The sequence below is a fragment of the Mirounga leonina genome, unplaced genomic scaffold, assembly GCF_011800145.1.
Source record: "Mirounga leonina isolate KUSES-001 unplaced genomic scaffold, KU_Mleo_1.0 Mir_154, whole genome shotgun sequence".
NCBI lineage: Eukaryota > Metazoa > Chordata > Mammalia > Carnivora > Phocidae > Mirounga > Mirounga leonina.
In genome coordinates, this window is record NW_023270389.1 from 26,156,847 (window position 1) to 26,168,682 (window position 11,836).

Sequence of the window (11,836 nt, forward strand, 5' to 3'; positions counted from 1 at the left end):
GCCACTTTAAGGAAAGTTACCAAACATATCTCCTCACAAAAGCACACCATAAATAGGTTATTACTATTAGTTCTAAAAGGAGTAATTAAGGAAAAGCTCCTGGTGTCATCCAGTTAAGAGGAGATGCTGCCTATTAGGCTTTAGCCCAGGAACTGCCCATGACACTTATTAGCCAATAATGCCTAAATCCAAATTAGACGAAGATCCACTATCTAATCCTGAAACTAACAAATGTGATACAATGACAACAGCTGGTGCCTGCAAATACAAAATCCTAGGGTTTTCAAACTATTCTTACCCTTCTTCTTCCCTATCTACTACTACTAAAACACCAGGCCTGCACCAGCACTTAACTTTTTCAGAGCCTTATTCTCTTCCCACCCCCACTTCAAGAATGTTACAAGAGAGTTAGTGGGTGGTTAGCAAGACCCCCTCAGAAACCAACAGCCATTCCAGAAAAATAATTGCTCACATACCAAGGGCTGCCAACAAGAGCAGCTTCCCAGCAGCATTTTTTAATAACCTTAATGAAGCAGAGAGCAACGCCTCCTATAATACAAATTCTGGTTGGAAAAAAGATCTACAGATTGTGGAAAAGTACAACTTAAAAAGCAAACACCACAGGCTCCAGTAAGGGAGGAAAGCAAGCAGAGATTTCTAAATGCAGAGCTCAATTGTAAGAGTTCACTGTACCTTATTTCTATCATCGTTTGCTCTGTCAAAAATAGAACCTTCCATGTCTTGATCCATTGAGAATAAGCCACAGCAGGCACAGCTTTGCTTACACAGGGCAGCCAGGTCAAAAAGGCCACACAGGGAAATGGAAAAGCAGCCAGCAGGTTTTCTTAGGGATTATACTGCTCCAGCTTTTATCCTTCTTCCCAGCTATTTTGGTGCCAAGAAAGCTGCAGGGAGGCCTTTGCTCTGAAAAAGCTTTTACTAGAAAGGCTAAAGCAGTCCAGGGCTGCAACTCCCTCTGCTGCTCAAGGTTTTCTTTGCATGCTGCAGCAGGTTCAATGCATTTCAAACTCAACTACGTTAAAAGAGCTAAAGTAGCCCTTTATTTCCAAAATGTGACCAGAAAGGCACAGGTTCAAATAGGAGAGGAACAGCTAGAATGCCAACTTCTGAGCTGGATGAATTTCTACACTTACCTACAAGTCCCCTCTATCTCATGAAGGGTTTATTTTACTTAGTTTAAATGAAAGTTCTCCACCTTCCTCACAGGCACTTGGAAAAGCAGGAACTAGAATTCTTGTTCCCTCTTCACCCACCCTTAATAATGCCCACTACCAAAATTTAAGGCAGGCCTTATTCATCTTTCAAGTTCTAATTTAAATAGCACTTAAGCACATGGAACTGAAACAATTTGTTTGCCAGTCTGTTTCACTGCATTTATTAGACTTGGAACCTGTGTAACAGCAGATGCTCAATAATCACTTACCAGAATTCTAACTAGAACTGCCCTGAGATCTTTTTTTAAAGTTTATGTAAGTAATCCCTACACCCAATATGGGGCTCAAACTCATGACCCCAAGATCAAGAGTCGCACATTCTACTGACTGAGCTAGCCAGGCGCCCCAAACTAGAACCACCCTAAGGAACTGGGGAAGATCTGTTCACATAATTCAATTAGGACGTAAGCAATTACTGGGGGAGGCACCAACATCTTTAGATTAAGATTAAGAGGCAGGTGTTGCAGATATTGCTCCAACTAACATACTATTACTCTGCTAACAATTTAGCAGCACTGCTTGTGGTCTTTTTCAGATTACCAATCTCACCAAGTCTCCATTCTGGTAACTGTTAACAGAACTCATTTTACATGTACTTTTAGGGCACTTTATTCTTTGCTTATACCCAAACACTTCTCACAGTGTGATCTTAGTGGTACAAGAAGTCACAGAGATCTCAGAGAGTTACTGTGAGAGTGCTAAGCAGAAACAGAAGCTGATCTAGCACGTCCAGCCTACTGTGGTCAAAAGGTCTTGTGTCCCAGCAGCTGGAATGAGAACTGCTGCTGAAGGCATGTATTAGTGCAGTAACCTCCTCTTCTCTACCATCCAGTATCAGGAGCTTAGCTGTCAGGTAGAATTCCTACTCTTTGCCATGAAGAATCTATACATCAGGTTCTGGAAAAACAAATGCCCAGGGCAACTGCCACCCTCCAGAAAACTTAGCTGCCACTGAGTGAACGGTCTCTACCACTGGACAGAAAGAAACACTGTAAATTTTTAAATAAAAGCAATCCCACCGCATTTATTGTCCTCTGGTAATAACATAAAGGTAATCAAAATAACACAAACAAATGTTTTAGAACTACACTCACAACAAAGGACATCTAAAAAAACAAACTACATGGCCTTCTCAAGAATTTCTCACTTCACAGATCATTTCTAGTTGGAGACACTCTGGAGCAGGGTAATATTATCTCCTTTTAGCATGATCCGACCTGCAACACAAAATTAAAAAAAGAAAAAAAGCTATTAATAGCCATTCAGACAAGTGTGTAACCACCATTTAGCCTCAGAATTTTGGATCATATTTAAGCAATTCTGAAAATGCTTTCTCTCTTGAGCAGGTATGTGAAGATTTTCAAATATCCATATATTGAAAGACTGTGGATATTAGAGCTTATGAACTTTTCCAGCAATAACCTAATGAAGGTAGAGAAATGTTATTTTATGAAAAAGAGTTTCTATAGACTAAGTCAAATGAATAGATCTACCCCAACATATCCCACACTGCTCTGAGTTTGTAGAAGTTGGGGAACAGATTATGTATCAAGTCTAAAAAAATGCAGCATACTGCAGTACCATTCTTAGAATTCTCAGTATATTAAAGACTCCATCCTGCAATTAATAAACCTGTTTGAGCTTTACCCAACATTTCCTAATCTTACTTGAGCAGAGAATACTTTTTTCCTGAGAATGTCCATAAATATTTTTTAATATTTATATTAAATATAAAGTTAGTTTGAGAAATGCTCATCAACCCCAATAGATTAAATGGTTTCACTTCCCGAGACTTCTGCGACAGGTAATATTAATCTATTCTATAGGATAAATACTACCATGGGAATTCAACACTGCAAATGATCTATAAGTAATAGGATGTCAATAAGGCTAGTTTGCCCTTCTTGGCAAGACAAGTTTAAATGTGAAAATCCAAGCTTTCACAAAAATAGCCTAAGCAGAAGGCAGCATAGCAAAACACCGTACCACTTCTCAGATTCTACTTTCCACATATCCACTTTAGGATCAAGAGAATCCTCAGGGTTTGGAAAAAAGAGGCACCTGAAGCCTACCACAGATAAAAGTACTAATGTGAACTGGGGCATTAAACAATTAAAAACAAAGTATCTAAATAAACTTCAAATGAATAGGATTTTAAAAGAAAGGACTCAGTTTGTCTTGTTGAAGTCATGAATCCTAAAGACCCTTTGTTAACTGGGTTAAGAAACTGCATTCATTATTTAAATATTTTTGAGTTTCTACTACATGGCAGGCACTGAATTAGGCAGTAGGCTTATTAGAGAGCCAAAAAAGAAAGGACTTAGGAGCATCTGGCCCAGTGAGAGAGACATTAATAAAATAACCCCACTAATGAGTGTTTTACTATAAATTTGGAGAACACAGCACATGCTGCCTCCCCCATCCCTACCCCAGTAAAACCAAACCAAACCCTGATATTTGACATTTGAGACCTAAAGACAGAAAACAGCATATACAAAGATTTACAGTGGGGTAAATGTGCAGATTCAAAGAACTGAAAGAACACGATGTGGATGAAACTCAGAAAATGAAGCTGAGTGCCACAAAACAAGCAGAGGGAAAAAAGGCCAGATCATGAAGAACCTTGCAGAATGCATTAAAGATTTTCTTGTCCTCCTAGCAACAGGAAGTCACTGAAGGATTTCAAGTAAAAGGACGACGAGGTCAGACTGGTGCTTTTAAAAGGTAACTGCAGCCTGCAGAGCAAACTGGAGGGGGATGAGGTAGTTACAAAGAAATCAATCAGTAAACTGAATGGAGGTTGGTACCATTCAGTAAGGTAGGAAACACTAAAATAGCTCCAAAAGAATGTAAGGGGTGGGAAGTGAGTTTGATTTCTGACATGCTAACTTTAAGGAGTCTTTGAGACATTCAGGCAGAAATGTTGAATAGGCTCAGAGAGGTCTAGGGCTACAGAGATAAATCTGAGGCCAATATACAGATGGTAATTGAAGGTAGAGTCTTGAGTGCCTTAGTAAATAACACCGAATGACAAGAGGACCTACAACTAAGCCTGGAGCAACTCAAAACATTTAATGGCTGGGTCTCAAAGAACGAATATACAAAAGTCTGAAAAGGAATAAACAGAAATGAAAAGTGACGATCTGAGTATAGTGCCACAGAGCCAAGGGAACAAAGTGTTTTAAGGTGGGAGTGGCCAACAGTGCCAAATGCTGTTCAGAGTTTGATGAGGACTAATATTGACCATTAGATTTAACATCATTTGGGTCTTTGGTGACCTTGGTGAGAGCTGTCTGAGTGGAAAAACAAAAGCAGAAATGGGAGTGGGGTTAGCTGTAAGTGGCAGAGGATAATTTCAAGAGTGAACTACTCCCTCACAAATTCTCAAGTGCAAACTAAATTTAAACATGAACTGAGTTGCAACTCATTCTATTCTGCAAGTGAATAAAAATTTCCACAATTCCCAAAGGCCATCTATATTCTTACCCAGTTGTTTTCTTGACTTTGTTTTAGAATGAATCTCTTCGGCATCATCTAATACGAGGTTCATGTACTCATCAAAACCCTAGAAAAATAAGCCAACTGTCATTTTCAAGTAAAATCATACCCAACCACTCCAGATGAATACACCAACCTAGATACAGAAATGCCAACTAATTTCAGAAACTCACCTCTCCACTGATTTTTAAGCTAAAACACCACCTCCCTCCCAAAGCCTCTTTTTAAATAACAAGAAAGCCAGAATGTACTACAAATTACCTCTGGAGCCTTTTGGACTTAAGATTTGATTAGCTATGCCTAAGAGCCATGGTCTCTTTCTTTTATAACTTGTCCAATATAGTTACGTGTGTACATATATGAATTAACTTCCACTGCCACCAGTCTTCCCACGTTCCTTACAAAACACTCTTGCCACTACCCATAACGTTTATTTTTCTACCCATAAACAGGGAAGGGGAGATTATTGATGCAATCTACAATATCTAAAGGTAATATCAAAGTGTGCTAATGTCCTAACATAATACTTTTCAGCCATATTTTATGTTTCTTTAAAACATTACTTAGGGGCGCTTGGGTGGCTCAGTCAGTTAAGTGTCTGCTTTTGGCTCAGGTCATGATCTCGGTGTCCTGGGATCAAGCCCTATGTCAGGCTCCCTGCTCAGTGGGGAGTCTGCTTCTTCCTCAACCTCTGCTCCTCCGCCCACTTGGGCATTCACGTTCTCTTGCTCTCAAATAAGTAAACAAAATCTTAAAACATTATTTAGAGATGGGATGCCTGGGAGGCGCAGTTAGTTGGTCATCTGATCAGGCCCCTAGTCTGGCTCTGCACTCAGCTTGAATTTCTCTACCTCTCCCTCTGCCCCTCCCCACCTCCCTGTCTCTAAAATACCCCCCCCACACACACATTATTTAGGGTATTCTGCTATCCTGAAAATCTTATTTAACTAACCCCACCCAGCTCTATTCAGGTATCACCTAATATAGAACTAATACACCGTTAATTTTCACCCCACTCTAATTTTATTTCTTTTGTACCCTCCTTCAAATACTAACACTGTTACTTAAATAATTTTAAAAAATTAATTTTCCCTCTTTTACGAATGACCCAACCGCCATCAAATAGAACAACGAGACAAGGATAGTGGCCCTGAAGAATTTTGCTTGGGTTGGGTCTTTGACTTTTTGTACACTGCTCTGGCTGGGCATTTTTGTGAAATCGTTTTCTGTGAACAAACTGCTATGAGATAAAACATCCTGGGTACTCACAATGATACAGCCCTCTATTCGCATGTTCACTTGCTCATAAAGCCACACCTGAATTCGAGATCTCTGAAAAAAAACATTGTTATGTTAAAAAAACAAATAAACAAAACCCAATCACTCTGGTCAAACAATAAAGAAATATGGCTCCTAAAGAAAACCTTAAAAAGTAAAAGCCAAGAATTTTAACTACTTGAATCATATCCAAGAATTGATAACCAAGACTAATTACTTGCCAAGAAACATTCTCAATAAATGCTATATTGGGACTAAGTTAATAATTTTCCTGTGATCTTGGGACTCAATCATATTTCTTACTGCTTCTCATCTCAATGCATTTAGACTGCAAATTGACACTGTAGCACAAAGCAGTAATTTCCAATGATCAAGGGCTTCTTTCTTATCTGCTATAGCAAAATCCAGCTTCAAAACAGCTTTCTCTAAGGTTCCTGGCTTCCCTCACATTTAACAACCAGGGGAAGGACCCTCAAATCTGGTGATTAAAAATTACAATGGCTTGGGGCAACTGGCTGGCTCAGCTGGTGAAGCGTGTGACTCTTGATTTTGGGGTTGTGGGTTGGAGCCCCAGGCTGGGTGTAGAGATTACTTAAAAAAAAAAAAAAAACTACAATAGCTTGAAATTAATCTGTTTCCAACTATGTTATCACATACTAAAATTTGTCAGAGTAACAGAAACTACATTTTGTTTCCAAACTAATTTAAATACTTTGCCCTACCACCTCACAAGGTGAGTTGCTAAAAATCCCCCCAAAGGAAAGCAGGCTGTCACAACAGCCTCCGAACCTATCCCTCCCCTCTTCCTTTTTTGGCATCTTTTCTATATTTAAGTCATCCCCTCCCACCTTACTAGGTGGTTTAAAGTAGATAGGATTCTTCTTCCAATGTTTCATCCCAGGGCAAAGAAAGGAGAGAGGTTCCAATGTTCTAGCCATAATTACTACCAACAAAAGTACCCAAATACCAGTCATGTCTGCCAGTAATTATTTTGAAATTAGTGATTTTGGTCTTGCAAAGTAATGATGACATAATTCTTTCAATGCTTGGGGTTGACATTTCATGACATTAGCGTTTTCCCTGAGCCCCTTCCCCTCAAATACCCCTCCAATCTCTAGTTTCACTTACTAATTTTTTTTTTTTAAAGATTTTTTATTTTATTTATTTGACAGAGACACAGCGAGAGAGGGAACACAAGCAGGGGGAGTGGGAGAGGGAGAAGCAGGCTCCCCGCCGAGCAGGGAGCCCGATGCGGGAATCGATCCCAGGACCCTGGGATCATGACCTGAGCTGAAGGCAGTCGCTTAACCAACTGAGCCACCCAGGCGCCCGCTTACTATTAATTTTTAAAAGTTATCTCGCCACGCAACGTGGGGCTCGAACTCATGACTCCAAGATCAAGAAAGAGTCACTTGCTCTACCGACTGAGCCGGCCAAGCTCCCCAGTTCCACCTATTTTTAACTCTAGAACACGCTGATCAGACAGGATGACACAAATAGCCAAATAAATTCACGTTTTACTTAAAAAGGAATTACAAAACAACAAAGAACAGGTAACTTACGTACATTTTGCAAGTATCTGAAGATGAGGTTCTGTACCAATGGTTAAGGAAAAAATACACGCACAGAGTAGCCGATGCTCCCAGACACCGGTCGATCCTACCCCCATCTCGCCCTTGCTTTCTGAACACGAGGTGTGGTGCCCATGCAACGAACAGTGTCCAGCTAGGCACTGGTTAGGGGTTCCCGAAAGGTCCTGAAGGAATCCCCGCCCACTCTTTCTCTCCTGGAATTTCTTGGTGCCGACATCTTCCTCCTCCCCGAGACCGACGACTCCCACTTTCACTCAGTTCCTAATTAAAGCTGTCTTCCTTTCGCTCATCCGCGCCACGCCTGCACTTCCCACCGCAGGAGTCGGCCCAAGCCCACCTCCCACCGGGTCTTCAACTACCCGCGCTTTCTCCCGGCCACGGTCGCCCCGGGGGCTCATGGGATGTGGGTCCGCACTCCGCTCCCTCAGGCCTGCTCTCGGTCTGCTCCCTCGCCCCCCGTTTTCTGGTCCGAACCTCCTAGTCCTGACATCCTGCGTAGGATACGATGGGCTGAACCATCACCTTCTGCACTTTTTGGCCCTGGCCACGGTACGCCATGGTGGAAGCCGACAAAGACCGCGCGCTACCTCAGAGACCAACTTCCGGAATAAAGAACCGGAAGCGGAAGTGTATGGCGCCCGCGAGGTGACCTGGGGCGGCTCCTGGGAAATGCCTCTCTAGCATGGGTGTTGCTTTTCTCTGTGCTCTATATCCCCTGAAGGAAGCCAGAAGGAGGCTGTGCGCTTTAGAACGTGAGTCGGTCCTGTAGCGCCACCTGGAGGGAGACGGGAGGAGGCGCCGAGGGGCTTCGCTTGTGTGGCCGCCGCGGGAAGCGGCGCGGACTCCGGCGCCATCACGGCTCCATTTTCTGTGTCGGCTTTAACAGTCGAGTGGTCACACTGCCTGTTTCCCTGGAATTTAGGCATGGTGGGACGCATCGCCGTCTAGAGGGTATGGCGGCGAGAAGCCCCAGTTCGGGGGGGGGGGGGCCCACCTGGCCCTCACAGCCACAGACAATCCGAATTCAAAAGCCAGGCGCTGTGGTTCGCTGTGTAGCCGATTCCACTCCCGTCTCCTTTGTGGGGCGTTACTGTAAGGTGGCGACAGGGCCTGGCTAGCGGGAAAGCCCTGAAATCTGATGGCTGGGCCCAAATTCAACTCGCTAACGGCGTGTTTGACCAAGGGGTAAGTTTCTCAGCCTTCCCGTGTCTCGGCTTCGTTGTCACCAAGATGGAGATGACAGGGTCTTTGGTCGCGAGGTTGGAGATTTCAGTGAAGGAGCAGCATGTGCGTGGACTCAGCAAGGCCTCCGTGTTGGAACACATCGTTTCCAGGGTAACACAGCTGGAAGGGAGGAGCTGGAATCTGTTAGGTTTTGTCAGTGGCTTGAGGCCTGGCCGAAATGGTTATTTGACCAGAATACCCATTTTACGGATGGAGAAACTGAAGATCGGAGTTGAAGGGATTCCTCCAAGGAGACAGGGCAAGTGGCAGAACCATAACTTGCTTAACTGAGGTCTTCTGTTGAGGATGATTTTAATACTGACCTCATACAAATGTTGAGATCAAAGGATATGAAAGTGAGTTTTGAAATATAAAGAGCTAGAAACTGCATGGGATAATTGTTAAAATAAAAAGCCCCCCCCCCCCCCCCCGCACAATCCAAATAGGGGTTATGTTGTCCACAAAGTAAACAGGGGATCAGTTGAATTCAAAGGTGGCATGGATGGAAGAAACTATCATACCTGTCTCATTTCAGATGCAGAGATGCTTAGCTACACTTGCAATTTCCTATCTCTGAAGTCATGATTCCTAAACTTTTGGGGATTGATAACCTATAACCAGTCATCTGATTATAAAACTCATGAGATTTGTTCTTTCCTTTATTTTTAAAGATTTATTTATTTATTTTAGAAAGAGAGAAAGAGGGAGAGAGAGAATCTCAAGCCGACTCCCTGCTGAGCGCAGAGCCTGATGCAGGGGTCTATCTCAAGACCCTGAGATCATGACCTGAGCCAAAATCAAGAGTGGGATGCTTAACTGGCTGAGCCACCCAGGTGCCCTTATTTTTTCTTTTAAGTGATTTTGCTTTTTTACATTTAAATCTTTTTCCATCTAAAATGTTATCCCAGTATATCCTAGAACTGATACAATTTATAATATCTAGACGGCTACTCAGTTTTACCATTACCATTTACAGAAAAAACTATTGTTCCCCATTTAATTTAAAATGGCACATTTATAGGGCGCCTGGGTGGCTCAGTCCATTAAGCATCTGCCTTTGGCTTAGGTCGTGATCCCGGGGTCCTGGGATCGAGCCCCACATCCGGCTGCCTGCTCCATGGGAAGCCTGCTTCTCTCTCTCCCACTCCCCCTGCTTGTGTTCCCTCTCTCACTGTGTGTCTCTCTGTCAAATAAATAAATGAATAAAATCTTTAAAAAATTTTTTTAAAAAATAAAATGCCACATTTATAATATACAACTGTATGTATATATGTATAGTTTATATTTTGCCCAATTGATCTTTGTGTCTATTTATGAACCAGTGTCACTCTTAAAAGTCCTGTATGATATTTCCTTATTTGGTAGGACTAGAAGTCGGTAGAACTTTCTTAGCTGTTCTTATTTATTTTTCTTACAAACTTTAGAATTAACTTATCTAATTAAAAGAATCCTTTTGGTATTTTTACTGTGATTACATTAAACTTGAGAAAAACTTAGAATCAATTTTTTTAAACTACCTGATGTCTATTTGTTCAAATTTCCCTTTGAGTCTTTGGGAATATTTCAGTTTTCTTTAGTTTTTAGTTTCTTCTTGCTAGTTTATCGAGTTTAATCATAGACATTGCCTCTTTCTTCTTAACAATTGTCTCTTCCTCAGGTGTATGCTCTCACTGGTTTTTAGAAGAAAAAGTGATAAATTCAATTATGCAAAAATCACACAAAGTTTTGGGTGACTAAAACACCACCACAGTAAGCAGAGTCAAAGATCAGGGAGAAGTATGTTTGTACCACATCAAACACAAATGGCTAATTTTACTAGTATATAAAGAGCTTTAGAAAAATGCTTTTCTCGTCTCTATTGCTGTGAAAGAAATATTTCAAAACTTGGTAGCTTAGAACAACAACAACAACTATTTTGTTATAATTCATGATTTTGTGAGTCAAGAATTTGGGCAGCTCTCAGTTGGGCATTTTTTTTTGCTCCAGAAGGCATATTTAAGGGTTTGGGGGGTGTGTGTGTTTGGAAAGCTGGTCTCTCTTGGGTCTGTCTCCACATCTGTGCAGCCTCAGGGCCTCACACCTGGTCTCTCTTGCAGAGTAGGATGCTTTCTTTCTTTTTTTTAAAGAGAGAGTGTGAGCGCATGCCTGTTGGGGTGGGGGGCAGAGGGAGAGAGAGAATCTTAAGAGAGAGAATCCACCCAGTGTGGAGCCAATGAGGTGGTGGCGGTGGGGGGGGGGGGCGCTCAATCTCATGACCCTGAGATCATGACCTGAGTCGAAATCAAGAGTTAGATGCTTAACCAACTGAGCTACCCAGGCACCCCTAGGATGCTTTCTTAAATGGTAGCCCAGGCCTCCAAAAAACCAAAGCTGAAGCCAACAGTACCTTTTAAAGGCCAGGCTTGGAACTAGTATACAGTTCACACCTCAGGCCAGATTCAAATGCTGGAAAAAGAGAGCCCACCTCTGTTAAAGGTTAAAGAACTTGCAGCCACAAACTGACACAAAGATCCGAAATAAAAATTGGCAATGGAGGTGGGTGAACAATCAGTTTATAGTAAAGGAAATATAGATGGTCTTCCAACATATGAAAAGATGCCCAACTTCACTCATTATGAGGCATGCACGTTAAACTACACTGAGAAGCCATAGACAAAGATCGAAGAGTGGTGGAAGTAGAAATTATTAAACTGCACTATTAGATATTCAATCCTACAGGTAAACTTACATGTGTGATATAATGTAATCATTGCAGCATTGTTTAAAATAACAAGGCAGGGGCGCCTGGGTGGCTCAGTCGTTAAGCGTCTACCTTCCACTCAGGTCATGATCCCAGGGTCCTGGGATAGAGCCCCGCATCAGGCTCCCTGCTTGGAGGGAAGCCTGCTTCTCCCTCTGCCACTCCCCCTGCTTGTGTTCCCTCTCTTTCTGTCTCTCTCTGACAAATAAATAAAATCTTTAAAAATAAATAAATAAATAAATAAATAAATAAATAAATAAATAAATAAA

The 11,836-nt window shown here is 41.9% G+C and overlaps 1 protein-coding gene across 1 annotated transcript; it reads right to left on the reverse strand.

Annotated features, from left to right (window-relative positions):
• Positions 1–2,229: 2,229 nt before the first annotated feature.
• On the reverse strand, positions 2,230–8,291 carry SNRPE (small nuclear ribonucleoprotein polypeptide E). The gene is made up of 5 exons (XM_035010261.1): positions 8,108–8,291; positions 7,578–7,604; positions 6,003–6,065; positions 4,722–4,800; positions 2,230–2,452 (listed from the first exon to the last, which is right to left on the reverse strand). Exons 1-5 carry the CDS (start codon positions 8,159–8,161, stop codon positions 2,397–2,399), a joined length of 279 nt encoding a protein of 92 aa, XP_034866152.1. The 5' UTR covers positions 8,162–8,291; the 3' UTR covers positions 2,230–2,396.
• Between the last annotated feature and the right edge of the window lie 3,545 nt (positions 8,292–11,836).